The sequence below is a fragment of the Xenopus laevis genome, chromosome 4L (genome assembly GCF_017654675.1).
Source record: "Xenopus laevis strain J_2021 chromosome 4L, Xenopus_laevis_v10.1, whole genome shotgun sequence".
In the NCBI taxonomy this organism is placed as follows: domain Eukaryota; kingdom Metazoa; phylum Chordata; class Amphibia; order Anura; family Pipidae; genus Xenopus; species Xenopus laevis.
In genome coordinates this window covers 2,047,738-2,066,341 of record NC_054377.1, presented here as the reverse complement: position 1 = coordinate 2,066,341, position 18,604 = coordinate 2,047,738, and the positions used below count along the sequence as shown (strand labels likewise).

General features: G+C 39.4%; 1 protein-coding gene across 1 annotated transcript; it reads left to right on the top strand.

Moving 5' to 3' along the window:
* The first annotated feature begins 7,872 nt into the window (after window positions 1-7,872).
* Window positions 7,873-17,382, top strand: LOC108713431 (protein RIC-3-like). The gene is made up of 6 exons (XM_041589685.1): window positions 7,873-8,056; window positions 9,866-10,095; window positions 10,637-10,715; window positions 13,674-13,767; window positions 15,947-16,092; window positions 16,321-17,382. Exons 1-6 carry the CDS (start codon window positions 7,885-7,887, stop codon window positions 16,581-16,583), a joined length of 984 nt encoding a protein of 327 aa, XP_041445619.1. The 5' UTR covers window positions 7,873-7,884; the 3' UTR covers window positions 16,584-17,382.
* The last annotated feature ends 1,222 nt before the right edge of the window (window positions 17,383-18,604 follow it).

Genomic DNA, 18,604 nt, shown 5'->3' with positions numbered 1-18,604 from the left:
ATGAGAGACGCATTGTTCTGGCAACAAAGGGCGATTCTGCTTTCCAATTAGATAAAAAACACACACAAATGAGGCAAAAAGCAACATTTCTGACACTATTTACATTTTCTGAGAGGGTGGAGCTGATTTACTGCCCGGCTATTTGCTCTGTGACAGGGTCGTATTGTCTGACACAAATCATAACTGAGATTGTTATTCTCCAAGCAGGTTCCCCCGTCTCTTTGTGTTTAATAAAAGGAACAATTTCTCCTTCACAAATGCACTGGTTAGGGAGCAATATGTGTAATACATTTAAAGGGACACTGAACTCTAAAGTTTGTTAAATTACATGGGATCTCTCTGTACAGACTATGAGCAAACTTAGGGGCTGTTCCTGCTGAATTGTGCTTAGTACAGGGGAATACCTATGTACCATAGTTTTATGGGATCTCTCTGTACAGACTATGAGCAAACTTAGGGGGCTGTTCCTGCTGAATTGTGCTTAGTACAGGGAATACCTATGTACCATAGTTTTATGGGATCTCTCTGTACAGACTATGAGCAAACTTAGGGGGCTGTTCCTGCTGAATTGTGCTTAGTACAGGGAATACCTATGCTGCCATAGTTTTATGGGATCTCTCTGTACAGACTATGAGTAAACTTAGGGACTGTTCCTGCTGAATTGTGCTTAGTACAGGGAATACCTATGCTGCTATAGTTTTATGGGATCTCTCTGTACAGACTATGAGGAAACTTAAGGGGCTGTTCCTGCTGAATTGTGCTTAGTACAGAGGAATACCTATGCTGCCATAGTTTTATGGGATCTCTCTGTACAGACTATGAGGAAACTTAAGGGGCTGTTCCTGCTGAATTGTGCTTAGTACAGAGGAATACCTATGCTGCCATAGTTTTATGGGATCTCTCTGTACAGACTATGAGGAAACTTAAGGGGCTGTTCCTGCTGAATTGTGCTTAGTACAGAGGAATACCTATGCTGCCATAGTTTTATGGGATCTCTCTGTACAGACTATGAGCAAACTTAGGGACTGTTCCTGCTGAATTGTGCTTAGTACAGGGAATACCTATGTACCATAGTTTTATGGGATCTCTCTGTACAGACTATGAGCAAATTTAGGGGACTGTTCCTGCTGAATTGTGCTTAGTACAGGGAATACCTATGCTGCCATAGTTTTATGGGATCTCTCTGTACAGACTATGAGCAAACTTAGGGACTGTTCCTGCTGAATTGTGCTTAGTACAGGGAATACCTATGTACCATAGTTTTATGGGATCTCTCTGTACAGACTATGAGCAAATTTAGGGGACTGTTCCTGCTGAATTGTGCTTAGTACAGGGAATACCTATGCTGCCATAGTTTTATGGGATCTCTCTGTACAGACTATGAGCAAACTTAGTGGCTGTTCCTGCTGAATTGTGCTTAGCAGAAGGAAAAGGGGCCATAGATCTTTCCAGGTGACAATGTTGCTATTGCTGTCCCAGGCTCTTTTTACTTGTAATTGCTGCTCTCTGGTTCCTCCTCTATGTTGGGGGGCACAAAGCAGTCACCCCCATTTGAGCTATTTAAAGGGGGCCATTTTATTGCTTCTTATTGTTACAAACCCGCAAGTGCTGGAGACCAATGGCAGGGACGTGTCGTAGCCGTAATGAAGCGAATGTCAATGTAAATTGAAACACTAATATCCTGAATGACGGAGACAGGGAGGTGATTGAAGGGTAATACACGGTTGCCATGGAAACACAGGGGCATGTGGGGTGGAATCAACTAAATACTGAAATGGAAATGTTCCTCTAGTTTCTATGGATTTGTCTCTATTACAGTCTGTCCTAGCAACGGTCTAAAGAACCAATAAAGCCCTTCTACAATTGGCCGAAGATAAACCCATCTTGTACTTTGTGTCCATTGGTGGAAAGAACCTCCCCCCCCCCACTCTGTGCTTTAAATTCTCAGACGAAATATTCTATTATGGCCTTAAACTTGTTAAACTGTTCTAATGTTTGGCCCCTAATCTTCCAATTTCAGGCGGCTCATTGTTGTCCTTCATCTCTTCCCTTCCTGATCCATTTCCTACTGTCGTCCTTCAGCTCTTGGGCCCAGAAATCACCCGCAAACAATGACCTTCTCATAGACACCGACACCTGAAAGCTACTTGTGATCTTCCAAAATTTTCACCAAAAGATTCAACTATTAGAGTTTTTTTCTAACTAAGTCGCCTTTACCATCGTCATCTTCATTCATTAGTCACAAAAATATTGGAGCTAGAAAACAGCAATAAAAGTACCCTGTTTCTTTAAATATTTCTTTCATATCATTCACAGTAGGGGGTACATTATCCCTTATAATACATGAGTGATACTCAGAGTTCCCTGTATAACTCAGCCTGCAGCCTTGTGCCTTTATATGGTCACAGAACAACCCCCCTATGTGACTTCTAATATCCTTATCATTTACAGTAGGGGGTTCATTATCCCTTGTAATACATGAGTGATACTCAGAGTTCCCTGTATAACTCAGCCTGCAGCCTTGTGCCTTTATATGGTCACAGAACAACCCCTCAGTGACTTCTAATATCCTTATCATTTACAGTAGGGGGTACATTATCCCTTATAATACATGAGTGATACTCAGAGTTCCCAGTATAACTCAGCCTGCAGCCTTGTGCCTTTATATGGTCACAGAACAAGCCCTCAGTGACTTCTAATATCCTTATCATTTACAGTAGGGGGTACATTATCCCTTATAATACATGAGTGATACTCAGAGTTCCCTGTATAACTCAGCCTGCAGCCTTGTGCCTTTATATGGTCACAGAACAACCCCTCAGTGACTTCTAATATCCTTATCATTTACAGTAGGGGGTACATTATCCCTTATAATACATGAGTGATACTCAGAGTTCCCTGTATAACTCAGCCTGCAGCCTTGTGCCTTTATATAGTCACAACCCCTCAGTGACTTCTAATATCCTTATCATTTACAGTAGGGGGTACATTATCCCTTATAATACATGAGTGATACTCAGAGTTCCCTGTATAACTCAGCCTGCAGCCTTGTGCCTTTATATGGTCACATGACCCCTCAGTGACTTCTAATATCCTTATCATTTACAGTAGGGGGTACATTATCCCTTATAATACATGAGTGATACTCAGAGTTCCCTGTATAACTCAGCCTGCAGCCTTGTGCCTTTATATGGTCACAGAACAACCCCTCAGTGACTTCTAATATCCTTATCATTTACAGTAGGGGGTACATTATCCCTTATAATACATAATACATTAGGGGTCAGTATATACCTCACACAGTACAGGAGGAGCTGCACGGAGTCAGCTGTTAAATTTACATTTCCTTCTCACTTTAATGGTCCCTGTCTGCATATAAATTTCTGTATGTCTTCATTTTCCCCATTTACTTTCTCTTCTGTCTCTCTTGTCATTTTAATTCAGTGCAAGTCCTGTCTCTGTCGCTCAGGGATTTTATTTCTCCTTTTTTTGCACGTGATTCAATGCACAGGGTGGGAAATAATGAGGAATAGCAAATGGAGTTGGTGAGAACAGACAAGGAGGAGAAAAAAAACTACAAGGGGTAATAGTAAAGAGAACAGAAAAGAGATAGGTACCTAATATATAGAGACAAGAGGAAAGTGTTGGAAGGGTTACTGTCTGCTCTCTCTCATTTCCCTACAGAAATAGGGATTGGTAACACTAGATAGGTACCTAATATATAGAGACAAGAGGAAAGTGTTGGAAGGGTTACTGTCTGCTCTCTCTCATTTCCCTACAGAAATAGGGATTGGTAACACTAGATAGGTACCTAATATATAGAGACAAGAGGAAAGTGTTGGAAGGGTTACTGTCTGCTCTCTCTCATTTCCCTACAGAAATAGGGATTGGTAGCACTAGATAGGTACCTAATATATAGAGACACGAGGAACGTGTTGGAAGGGTTACTGTCTGCTCTCTCTCATTCCCCTACAGAAATAGGGATTGGTAACACTAGATAGGTACCTAATATATAGAGACAAGAGGAAAGTGTTGGAAGGGTTACTGTCTGCTCTCTCTCATTTCCCTACAGAAATAGGGATTGGTAACACTAGATAGGTACCTAATATATAGAGACAAGAGGAAAGTGTTGGAAGGGTTACTGTCTGCTCTCTCTCATTTCCCTACAGAAATAGGGATTGGTAGCACTAGATAGGTACCTAATATATAGAGACAAGAGGAAAGTGTTGGAAGGGTTACCGATTGCTCCTATTTTTCTGTTAAGGTTTTACGAGTAGAAAATCCCGAGCCACTAGTGATGGTTTATGGAGCACCTGTACAGCACCTCGGGGAAACACAAAGACTCATAGATATCTGGAAATACTCGTGTATAAGTAACGCCAAACCTGCTGAAAAATGAGAGTTGTATCTTCGGAATGGAGTCCAATAATGGGATGAGTGAAAGCTCAGCAGAGCCACGAAGCAAAACTTTCAGTGTAAGAATGAAATATAGACAATAAAGCCAAAGTATAAAAAGGCTGATTTTGCAGCTGCTCTGGCGCCACCTACAGGGATTTATAGGAATAGTCATTGTGGATTGGGTGATAGATTTTGCCTCTGATTAATATGCCCATTTCTTAGTTTGCTCATAGTCTGTACAGAGAGATCCCATAAAACTATGGTACATAGGTATTCTCTGTACTAAGCACAATTCAGCAGGAACAGTCCCTAAGTTTGCTCATAGTCTGTACAGAGAGATCCCATAAAACTATGGCACATAGGTATTCCCTGTACTAAGCACAATTCAGCAGGAACAGTCCCTAAGTTTGCTCATAGTCTGTACAGAGAGAATCCATAAAACTATGGCAGCATAGGTATTCCCTGTACTAAGCACAATTCAGCAGGAACAGTCCCCTAAGTTTGCTCATAGTCTGTACAGAGAGATCCCATAAAACTATGGCACATAGGTATTCCCTGTACTAAGCACAATTCAGCAGGAACAGTCCCTAAGTTTGCTCATAGTCTGTACAGAGAGATCCCATAAAACTATGGCAGCATAGGTATTCCCTGTACTAAGCACAATTCAGCAGGAACAGTCCCTAAGTTTGCTCATAGTCTGTACAGAGAGATCCCATAAAACTATGGCACATAGGTATTCCCTGTACTAAGCACAATTCAGCAGGAACAGTCCCCTAACTGTGTCTCTTTGATACATGAAACAGAGCTGCAATTAAAATTTAAATCTGTATTATTTACTGCACAATAAGTAACTGTCCCTTTGAATAAAGATAAAATATAGTCCCGGGTGCTACCGAGGAGACGCCCATAGGCCTGGAGCTGAGATGTGTGGGTGCTGGGTGCTTTTTCTCCCGCTGAAAGAATAACAGCGATTATCATAAAGCCAATTGTCATTCCGCCGCTCGTTCCCATTAAAGATAAAGGCCGTTTTAATTAGATGAAGTATCCAATTACTGTAATTACATTTCTTCCACATTCCCATCATGCCGATGACCCTTTTAAGAAGGGGTTGCAGGAATAATTAGCTCCTCCGTATTAAGTGCAATGTATGGGATAATATTTATTCCCAGGAGTCAGAGCACGGCGCGTTTATTTCACCTCCGGGGGAGCCGGTTTCGGGCCTGGCAGCGCCATGAATATTTATAGGGGTTCCTGTGCTTGAGATTATGGGAGCGTTTATGTGCCACGTGCTGTACCCGGGGGTAATGGGCAGAGCCGAGATTATGGGCATCAGTGATTCCTTCATTCTCTCCCTACATTTTCTCTCTTTTTTTTCCTATGGTTTAAATTGGTTAAACTCAGCACTGTGAATCCATATGGCAGCTCCGTGGTTTAGTATTAATGATGCATTGCAGCACCAGGGTTTGGGGTTCAATTTTGGGGATGCTTTCTAGATGCTTTTCTCATCCCACATTATATGATAATTCTATGGTTATAGTAATGGGGGATGAGGTCTCTGAGGAAGTGCGTAAGACACGAAACGCGTCAGACCTCGGACCCTTGTTTGTGAACCGAATTAATAATAATAAAAATACACCTTTAAACTGAAATACTCAAGTTGGCGGTTTCTGTGAAGACCCGGAGTGCGCTGCTGCAAGCGGTGGTTTTTGGCGAATAACGTTCTTCTTAGCGATGGACTCGGGGCGGATGCACTCGGGTCAGTTCACGGATGTGAAAAACCTGCGGCTTTTTGAAGAGGGACTACTTGAGGTCTTAGGTGCAGGGTTTGGGGTGGACGGCAGCTGAACCACCAGGAGTAAACGGTGAGTAGCCTGGAAGATTTAAACATTCAGGCTTATATTCTATGGGCGCTGGGGAGATTGATGGATGTGTACATGAGTATATAGAATATTATATTCTCAGTGCTGCGCAATATATTGTCATGTTAATAATAATAATAATAATTCTGCATTTTTCTAGCAACAAGCCGGTACCTTACAACTTCCCCTTTAATGAAATCTGCTGATGACTGAGACATCTGCTGGTGGACTTTGGTATTGCAGCCTGGGGCTCTCTCTGTATTATAACGTCTCATTGGCCCAGGGTAGGGAGTATCTCAGAGCCCCAAATTGTAGTCCCTGAAAGCTGTTAATGAACTAAAACTAAGGCTGTTGAAAGGGTGCAGGGAGTTGCAGTCACTTTATCCCCATTGCCCATAGGCTTTGCTCTATATTAGCAGTTACCAGATTCCTAGTATTGATCCCTGCCAATTGGGGTGATACGTTGGCTATAATAACTGAACGCTGATGTCTGTGTTTTTTACTGGGGTGTGGATGGGCGGGATCTGCGGTGGGGCTTGGGCTAGGGGGGGCGGGGACCAAGGGGCCCAGAAAACATTGTTGTATGGGGCCCATTGATTTCTGATGGCAGTCACTGATTCTCGTGTTTTTTACCACCTACGTCTTGTCCCACCCACCCAGAATTCAAGTGTAATAGTCGCAGCCCACGAAAGAGAACGTCAGGCAGAGGATACTGGGAGTTGTACGGAGGTTTAAATGGAGTGGGGGATGTGTGGAAACTGGCGACATCTGCTGGAAGGAAGGGGGATTGCAAGAGAGCAGTGTTATATAGGGGGAGCGGATAATCCATAATAACATAATCAGTTATTCCTTCTGAGTTACTGGCTGGTCTAAAGAAAGAGAAACCCATCCCCCAACCAATGTTGAGGCAGAAGCATCAATATCAGCAGCCTTGTATGTTCTCAGTTGCTAAAAGGGCATCCGACCCTTTCTTGAAATAATATAATGTATATAAATACATGTTAATAATAATAATCATCTATGTATATAATTCATGTGATTTAGTTGTATAATCACATTTACTTTACAGTGCTATGCAATATGTTGGCGCTATATAAATACATGTTAATAATAATAATAATAATAAATTATATATATATATATATATATATATATATATATATATATATGTATATATATATATATGTATATATATAGGCAGCTTTATATGTTAACAATAGATTAAAAGAAATGATAGGAAATTAAAGGATGGACAGACTCAAAGAGAAAGGCCTTGGATAGGGTCGAAAGCGGATTATGACGTATATATTGATGTTTCTGCACCCAGGCAAACAAATTGATTTTGTAGCCCCTTGGCTGGTAGCCCCTTGGATTATATATAATCTATATATAAATATATAGACACTGGGGCAACATTGGAAGGGTTACTACCTGCTCTGCTCTTATTTCCCTGCATTATATCTCTCATTACTCCAGGCAAATACTCACACTCCTCTGCTGAATCAGAGCAGGTGGCAGTGACCAGTCCTGTTATTTTCCCCTGTCTGGTGATTAACCAATGAGAATCCGTGTTCCATGACCCCTCCTTTCCCTGACTCTGTGTCAGCAGATGCCATTGGCTCTCGAGATGCAGCAGCTGCCAGTGATTCTCTCCTGTCTCACATCTTCCTCTGTAGCTGCAGATAAAATGTCTCTGTCCACGGTCCAGAAGGTGGTTCTGTTATCGTGTCTGGTTCTGTGTGTGTCTCTGCTGCTGCCCAGAGCCTCTATATCCAGAGGGAAGCAAAGTGCACAGGAGGGTAAGTACCCCAATCCCCCCGTGTGCAACAACAGTATCAGCATTAGGGGCTTCTCCACCTTCAGCTGCCTCTTCCCCCTCTCACTGTCAGCTCTGGGTGCCATTTAACTGATCATGTGACAGCAGGAAACAGATTGTTACAATGTATCACTGGGATTGGGCTGTTGTACAATATAGAGCAGGAGGGATGTACAGCGGAGGGACCATCATTCTCCCCATGGGTGGATTTAGCAGGTCCATTACATCCCAGCATCCTCTCTGAGCCAAAGCATGCTGGGAGTTGAAGTCCAACCTCAGCTAAACGGCACATCCCTGTGTATAAAGTGTCATTTTTTTCCATTAGGTTTTTTTTTACCTCAGTTTTTTCCACTGAACAAAACCTGAGTGTCGGTTTAAACACTTGTGTAAATGGAGCCAAATTGTCCATTTCAGGTCAAAGTTACTGGTCACTAATTATTTATGTGTAAGGGATAATGTACCCCCTACTGTAAATGATAAGAATATTAGAAGTCACTGAGAGGTTGTCCTGTGACCATATAAAGGCACAAGGCTGCAGGCTGAGTTATACAGGGAACTCTGAGTATCACTCATGTATTATAAGGGATAATGTACCCCCTACTGTAAATGATAAGGATATTAGAAGTCACTGAGGGGTTGTTCTGTGACCATATAAAGGCACAAGGCTGCAGGCTGAGTTATACAGGGAACTCTGAGTATCACTCATGTATTATAAGGGATAATGTACCCCCTACTGTAAATGATAAGGATATTAGAAGTCACTGAGGGGTTGTTCTGTGACCATATAAAGGCACAAGGCTGCAGGCTGAGTTATACAGGGAACTCTGAGTATCACTCATGTATTATAAGGGATAATGTACCCCCTACTGTAAATGATAAGGATATTAGAAGTCACTGAGGGGTTGTTCTGTGACCATATAAAGGCACAAGGCTGCAGGCTGAGTTATACAGGGAACTCTGAGTATCACTCATGTATTATAAGGGATAATGTACCCCCTACTGTAAATGATAAGGATATTAGAAGTCACTGAGGGGTTGTTCTGTGACCATATAAAGGCACAAGGCTGCAGGCTGAGTTATACAGGGAACTCTGAGTATCACTCATGTATTATAAGGGATAATGTACCCCCTACTGTAAATGATAAGGATATTAGAAGTCACTGAGAGGTTGTTCTGTGACCATATAAAGGCACAAGGCTGCAGGCTGAGTTATACAGGGAACTCTGAATATCACTCATGTATTATAAGGGATAATGTACCCCCTACTGTAAATGATAAGGATATTAGAAGTCACTGAGGGGTTGTTCTGTGACCATATAAAGGCACAAGGCTGCAGGCTGAGTTATACAGGGAACTCTGAGTATCACTCATGTATTATAAGGGATAATGTACCCCCTACTGTAAATGATAAGGATATTAGAAGTCACTGAGGGGTTGTTCTGTGACCATATAAAGGCACAAGGCTGCAGGCTGAGTTATACAGGGAACTCTGAGTATCACTCATGTATTATAAGGGATAATGTACCCCCTACTGTAAATGATAAGGATATTAGAAGTCACTGAGGGGTTGTTCTGTGACCATATAAAGGCACAAGGCTGCAGGCTGAGTTATACAGGGAACTCTGAGTATCACTCATGTATTATAAGGGATAATGTACCCCCTACTGTAAATGATAAGGATATTAGAAGTCACTGAGGGGTTGTTCTGTGACCATATAAAGACACAAGGCTGCAGGATGTTACATATGTCAAGGGAATTTAACAAATAATAATTTGGAATATTTTGTTACAGGGAACTCTGGGCTCTTTCAGGCATCAGGGCAACACTTGAAACCCACAGATGGCCGCTCCGGTGGTGGCCACTTCTCCAGGTCTCATGGGGCAGAAGTGATGCCGAAATCTAAGGGAGGTGCAGGCGGAGGAGGAGGAGGAGGAGGGGGCACCAGACCAAGCCTCGTGGGGCAGATTATTCCAATTTATGGATTTGGGATTCTTCTCTATATCCTTTATATCCTATTTAAGGTGAGAATATCTGCACCTCTAGGAATACATGTGGCACATTTATTGAGGATTATACCAAAACAAGGACAATACAATATAGTGTATTACTGTTTATATTGTATTACTGTATATAGTGTATTACTGTATTTAGCGTATTACTGTATATAGAGTATTATTGAATATATTGTATTACTGTATTTAGCGTATTAGTGTATATATTGTATTACTGTAGATATTGTATTACTGTATTTAGCGTATTACTGTATATAGAGTGTTATTGGATATAGTGTATTACTGTATATATTGTATTACTGTATTTAGCGTATTACTGTATATAGAGTATTATTGGATATAGTGTATTACTGTATATACAGTACAGTGTGTCCATAGCTGAACTTTGTGACATAACAGTATTATAATTCTGTCTATTGCTGGTGCTAAAGGACAAATAAAGCTCATGTTGGATTATATGAGCATTGATTCACTTGTATCAAGATATAAAATCACTTTCCTATTCTCAATGTGCTTCTTCATCAATGTATTTCTATTTCCTACTCTCCAGCTTTCATCAAAAGGCAAAAATACAAAGTTGGAACCCAACACCCAGTCTGTTGCCAACAGAAACCTGAAGAAGAAAATCAGTGAGTATTTGGCGTCAGACTGACAGACGTCTGTCTTTCCTCTAATCTCCCCTCTTGTCAGTTGGTCATTATTCCAACCTGCACTTTCACTCTCCACCATCACCATCTTGTTCAGTCTTTCCCCATAACTGATCCCTTCCATTCCCTTTATCAGCTTAGTTGCTCTTCTCTGTACTTTCTCTATTTCATTACTGTCTCTTATATATTTATATATAGTGATCATATCCCCTTATATATTTATATATAGTGATCATATCCCCCTTATATATTTATATATAGTGATCATATCCCCTTATATATTTATATATAGTGATCATATCCCCCCTTATATATTTATATATATAGTGATCATATCCCCCTTATATATATTTATATATAGTGATCATATCCCCTTATATATTTATATATAGTGATCATATCCCCCTTATATATTTATATATAGTGATCATATCCCCTTATATATTTATATATAGTGATCATATCCCCCCTTATATATTTATATATATAGTGATCATATCCCCCTTATATGATTATATATAGTGATCATATCCCCCTTATATATTTATATATAGTGATCATATCCCCTTATATATTTATATATAGTGATCATATCTCCTTATATATTTATATATAGTGATCATACCCCCTTATATATTTATATATAGTGATCATATCCCCTTATATATTTATATATAGTGATCATATCTCCTTATATATTTATATATAGTGATCATATCCCCTTATATATTTATATATAGTGATCATATCCCCTTATATATTTAAATATAGTGATCATATCCCCTTATATATTTATATATAGTGATCATATCCCCTTATATATTTATATATAGTGATCATATCCCCTTATATATTTATATATAGTGATCATATCCGCCTTATATATTTATATATAGTGATCATATCCCCCCTTATATATTTATATATAGTGATCATATCCCCTTATATATTTATATATAGTGATCATATCCCCCCTTATATATTTATATATATAGTGATCATATCCCCCTTATATGATTATATATAGTGATCATATCCCCCTTATATATTTATATATAGTGATCATATCCCCTTATATATTTATATATAGTGATCATATCTCCTTATATATTTATATATAGTGATCATACCCCCTTATATATTTATATATAGTGATCATATCCCCTTATATATTTATATATAGTGATCATATCTCCTTATATATTTATATATAGTGATCATATCCCCTTATATATTTATATATAGTGATCATATCCCCTTATATATTTAAATATAGTGATCATATCCCCTTATATATTTATATATAGTGATCATATCCCCTTATATATATTTATATATAGTGATCATATCCCCTTATATATTTATATATAGTGATCATATCCCCCTTATATATTTATATATAGTGATCATATTCCCCTTATTTATTTATATATAGTGATCATATCCCCCTTATATATTTATATATAGTGATCATATCCCCTTATATATTTATATATAGTGATCATATCTCCTTATATATTTATATATAGTGATCATATCCCTCTTATATATTTATATATAGTGATCATATCCCCTTATATATTTATATATAGTGATCATATCCCCTTATATATTTATATATATAGTGATCATATCCCCTTATATATTTATATATAGTGATCATATCCCCTTATATATTTATATATAGTGATCATATCCCCTTATATATTTATATATAGTGATCATATCCCCTTATATATTTATATATAGTGATCATATCCCCCTTATATATTTATATATAGTGATCATATCCCCCTTATATATTTATATATAGTGATCATATCCCCTTATATATTTATATATAGTGATCATATCCCCTTATATATTTATATATAGTGATCATATCCCCCTTATATATTTATATATAGTGATCATATTCCCCTTATTTATTTATATATAGTGATCATATCCCCCTTATATATTTATATATAGTGATCATATCCCCTTATATATTTATATATAGTGATCATATCTCCTTATATATTTATATATAGTGATCATATCCCCCTTATATATTTATATATAGTGATCATATCCCCTTATATATTTATATATAGTGATCATATCCCCTTATATATTTATATATAGTGATCATATCCCCCTTATATATTTATATATAGTGATCATATCCCTCTTATATATTTATATATAGTGATCATATCCCCTTATATATTTATATATAGTGATCATATCCCCTTATATATTTATATATAGTGATCATATCCCCTTATATATTTATATATAGTGATCATATCCCCTTATATATTTATATATAGTGATCATATCCCTCTTAACTGTCTCTTCTCCAGTGTAATCAAAACTCACCCTTACCTTGTTATATTCAATTTTGAAATCTGGGGTTGCCCTTCCACCTCGTATCAATAAGCTGCTCAGAGCATGAGATACAGACTTTGCACATTCAGTTAAAATTTCTGTTGCTCATGAAAATCTGCAAATGAATTTCCATCATGACTTTATGGTAAACACATAAAAGAGACGTCTCCAACGAGATAAAATGTGGCGGTTTTGTTGCATTTAATAAAGATGCCGCTGCCTGTAATTACTTTTATGGTAATTGCAGTTGCAGTTTGGAAGCAATAATTGTCTGTTCTAAATTGCAGCCTGCGCTATAGCGAGTCAATTATATTCCACTATATCTACATTTCAACAGAACATTTAAGAAAATAAGTCAAAAGTTCTACAAATAGATTCATTCATCAATGTGGAGACACTTTCCTCTTGTCTCTGTCTCTATATATTAGTCTAGTGAGAGGATCTTATTTATCCTTGTATAATTTAGCACTAATGAGCCTTTGGTGATTTACTGGGGGAGTAGGAGGGGATTAAATAACTAACATGCTGTTATATAATACAAAAATAATATCCAGTATTTATTTGTAGATTACTACGAGCTCAGCCAACTCCAAGATAAACTAAAGGAAACTGAAGAAGCAATGGAAAAGATTATCTCCCGCTTGGGGCCCAACTGTGAAAGGTGCGATTACATTTAATGAAAGGAATAAATCATAAAACTGTTTTGCATTGCAAAAATATACTATACCTGCTATCCCACAGTCATACTCTCTTCCCAGAGACTATTATCCTCTGTTACTATAGGCACCATCTCTTCCTACTATACCTGCTATCCCACAGTCACACTCCCTTCCCAGAGACTATTATCCACTGTTACTATAGGCACCATCTCTCCCTACTATACCTGCTATCCCACAGTCACACTCCCTTCCCAGAGACTATTATCCACTGTTACTATAGGCACCATCTCTCCCTACTATACCTGCTATCCCACAGTCACACTCCCTTCCCAGAGACTATTATCCACTGTTACTATAGGCACCATCTCTCCCTACTATACCTGCTATCCCACAGTCACACTCCCTTCCCAGAGACTATTATCCACTGTTACTATAGACACCATCTCTCCCTACTATACCTGCTATCCCACAGTCACACTCCCTTCCCAGAGACTATTATCCACTGTTACTATAGGCACCATCTCTCCCTACTATACCTGCTATCCCACAGTCATACTCTCTTCCCAGAGACTATTATCCTCTGTTACTATAGGCACCATCTCTCCCTACTATACCTGCTATCCCACAGTCACACTCCCTTCCCAGAGACTATTATCCACTGTTACTATAGACACCATCTCTCCCTACTATACCTGCTATCCCACAGTCACACTCCCTTCCCAGAGACTATTATCCCACTGTTACTATAGACACATCTCTCCCTACTATACCTGCTATCCCACAGTCACACTCCCTTCCCAGAGACTATTATCCACTGTTACTATAGGCACCATCTCTCCCTACTATACCTGCTATCCCACAGTCACACTCCCTTCCCAGAGACTATTATCCACTGTTACTATAGGCACCATCTCTCCCTACTATACCTGCTATCCCACAGTCACACTCCCTTCCCAGAGACTATTATCCACTGTTACTATAGGCACCATCTCTCCCTACTATACCTGCTATCCCACAGTCACACTCCCTTCCCAGATACTATTATCCCACTGTTACTATAGGCACCATCTCTCCCTACTATACCTGCTATCCCACAGTCACACTCCCTTCCCAGAGACTATTATCCACTGTTACTATAGACACCATCTCTCCCTACTATACCTGCTATCCCACAGTCACACTCCCTTCCCAGAGACTATTATCCACTGTTACTATAGACACCATCTCTCCCTACTATACCTGCTATCCCACAGTCACACTCCCTTCCCAGAGACTATTATCCACTGTTACTATAGACACATCTCTCCCTACTATACCTGCTATCCCACAGTCACACTCCCTTCCCAGAGACTATTATCCCACTGTTACTATAGGCACCATCTCTCCCTACTATACCTGCTATCCCACAGTCACACTCCCTTCCCAGAGACTATTATCCCACTGTTACTATAGGCACCATCTCTCCCTACTATACCTGCTATCCCACAGTCATACTCCCTTCCCAGAGACTATTATCCACAGTTACTATAGGCACCATCTCTCCCTACTATACCTGCTATCCCACAGTCACACTCCCTTCCCAGAGACTATCATCCACTGTTACTACAGGCACCATCTCTCCCTACTATACCTGCTATCCCACAGTCATACTCTCTTCCCAGAGACTATTATCCTCTGTTACTATAGGCACCATCTCTCCCTACTATACCTGCTATCCCACAGTCACACTCCCTTCCCAGAGACTATTATCCCACTGTTACTATAGGCACCATCTCTCCCTACTATACCTGCTATCCCACAGTCACACTCCCTTCCCAGAGACTATTATCCCACTGTTACTATAGACACATCTCTCCCTACTATACCTGCTATCCCACAGTCACACTCCCTTCCCAGAGACTATTATCCACTGTTACTATAGGCACCATCTCTCCCTACTATACCTGCTATCCCACAGTCACACTCCCTTCCCAGAGACTATTATCCACTGTTACTATAGACACCATCTCTCCCTACTATACCTGTTATCCTACAGTCACACTCCCTTCCCAGAGACTATTATCCACTGTTACTATAGACACCATCTCTCCCTACTATACCTGCTCTCCCACAGTCACACTCCCTTACTAGAATGATGCCTGTATATTTGTATGGAGTTATTTCCTAGTTTTCCTGTTTCAGTGCTGACAACATGAGCTCCAATGAAGAAATTCATCTGCTCCAAGGCTTAGAGGAGATCACCAGGGTGATGAAGGAGGGTAAATTCCTGGATGGAATTACTCCTGAAAAAGAAGCAGAAGAAGCTCCATACATGCAAGACTGGGAAGGTAAGAATGAATATCATACTCTTTGCATTCATTAGGGAAATCATATTTATCTTATGGAACCAAAGTCATTAGAACTTAATTGAAGTGCCTTGAAATTAGCACAGGGCAGATGTTTTGTTCTCCCTTGTAACATGACACATTAATTTCCTCCTTAGCATTGTAACACTCACCTTGCTATAGCTCTGCAGACTATTCTACTGCTTATTGTCTATATTTATTGTGTAAAAGGTTACCCAGAAGAGACCTATCCTGTTTATGACCCTTCAGACTGCAAACAAACCCAGCAGACTATCCTGGTTGACTTCTCTGTGCTGAACCAAATGTCGGTGGAACAGACTGCAGAGCAGATGGGATATGATGAGGATGATGATCAGGAATATGCTGCTGAGAATGTGGAACCTAGTTGCAATGACAGTTTGGAGGTTGGACATGTGACTGTCTCAGCCCAAAACAAAACTCCCATCATTTATGGTATCAGGAGAAGAAAATGAATCATCTGGGACTATGCTGGGGTCTAATCAAGATGGAACTGGAACTTTAAGGAAACGGAACACAAAGGGCATAGAGTACTTATTGCTTTATGGACAAAGGTTTGAGATGCCTGCTGAACTGTATTAATACATGCCCAGGTTGGTGATAGTATGGAAATATCCACCATCTGCCTGGCTATGGTGGTCCAACTGCCCATGTTCTTGGGCTCTAAGGAAACATGCCAGTACCATTTTGACAAAGTGAGAGAGAAATAATAATTCAATGACTGGATCCACAGCTATGAGAATGGACTAGGCCTTCAAGATCACTGCCATCATTCCTGCTAAAGAGGAACAGGCTACTCAACGTGTGCATTGATCAAGGAATGGTCTGGATTTATTGGGGAAGGGGCACCAGGTCACTATTAACTTTTAAACGGAAATGCTGTTGTGTATTTGATATTATCAGGGTCACTAATGGGTACAATTATTACATGGGGAGCACTGGCACTAAACTGTAGTTACAGTATGTCATGAAATGAGTATTCCTTGTTCTGTTAGTCTCCTTAAAATAACTGAGAGCTACCTGGTTTTCCTTGTCTTCTGGAAGTAACAAAATGTTTAGCAGTAGTTGTAATTCCCATTATACACAAAACTGGACCTACTATATAATTTCTTCTTGTGGATATGACTTCTCATTTGTGTTTTTTAGGCTAGCTGCACCTCATAGCAAATATACTATGCTTATCATTTTAGCTATAGCTACAAATTGAGAGTATTTGAACTCTGTGTAAACAGCTCCTTATAAACCATCATATTATTTTATTATGCTATAGTACCCTTATAACCCTAACCCTTATACCCCTATCCCTAGTCCTAACCCATACCCTTTTAACCCTTACCCTTTTAACCCTAACCCTTATAAAGCTTATCCTGACCCTAACCCTTATAACCCTAACCCTAGTTCTAACATTACCCTTATAACCCTAACCCTTATAACCCTAACCCTAGTCCTAACCCTTACCCTAATACCCCATACCCTTAAAACCCTAACCTTATTCCCAACCCTTATAACCCTAACCCTAGTTCTAACATTACCCTTATAACCCTAGCCCTTATAACCCTAACCCTAGTCCTAACCCTTACCCTTATACCCCTTACCCTTAAAACCCTAACCTTATTCCCAACCCTTATAACCCTAACCCTAGTCCTAGTCCTTACCCTTATAAACTGTATCCTTACCCTTACCATTATAACCCTTACCCTAGTCCTAACGTTATCCTTATAATCCTATCCCTTATAACCCTAACCCTAGTCCTAACCTTAGCCTTATAACCTTAACCCTTATAACCCTAACAGTAGTCCTAACCCTTACGCTTATAACACTTATACCCCTAACCATAGTCCTAACCCTTACCCTTTTAACCCTAATTCTTATAAACCGTATCCTAACCCTTACCCTTATAACCCTAACCCTAGTCCTAACCTTACTCTTATATCCATAACCCTTATGACAATAACCATTATAACCCTAACCCTTATAACCTTAACCCTAGTCCTAACCTTTTCCTTATAACCCTAACCCAGGTGCAGGCTCCGGAGCCTCATGTGGCTCTTCATCCTGCTTGCTGTGGTTCAGTCTTGCGGAGAACACTAGCATTTAATAGGGCTATTCAGTGTTTTATTTATTTCAAAGTAGCCCGACACATGCACACTGCACTTTTCATTTGTTGTTGTAACAGTTAAAATTTAAAAAAGGTTAAAACTTTTTAAAAGTTTATTAGCTGTGTTATGTTTTTTATGGCCCTATTCCTAACCCTTATAACCCTAACCCTAGTCCTAACCTTATCCTTATAACCCTAACCCTTATAACCCTAACCCTAGTCCTAACCCTTATATCCCTAGCCTTATAGCCCTAGCTATTATAACCCAAACCCTTATAATACTAACTCTAGTCCTAACCTTACCCTTATAAACCTAACCCTATTCTTTAACCTTATATCCCTAACCCTAGTCCTAACTTTACCCTTATAACTCTTGAC

Coding starts and splice junctions, on each gene's coding strand:
- LOC108713431 (XM_041589685.1), top strand. CDS start 7,885: ATGCAGCAGCTGCCAGTGATTCTCTCCTGTCTCACATCTTCCTCTGTA. Junction 8,057..9,865: donor GAAGCAAAGTGCACAGGAGG/GTAAGTACCCCA, acceptor ATTTTGTTACAG/GGAACTCTGGGCTCTTTCAG. Junction 10,096..10,636: donor TCCTTTATATCCTATTTAAG/GTGAGAATATCT, acceptor CCTACTCTCCAG/CTTTCATCAAAAGGCAAAAA.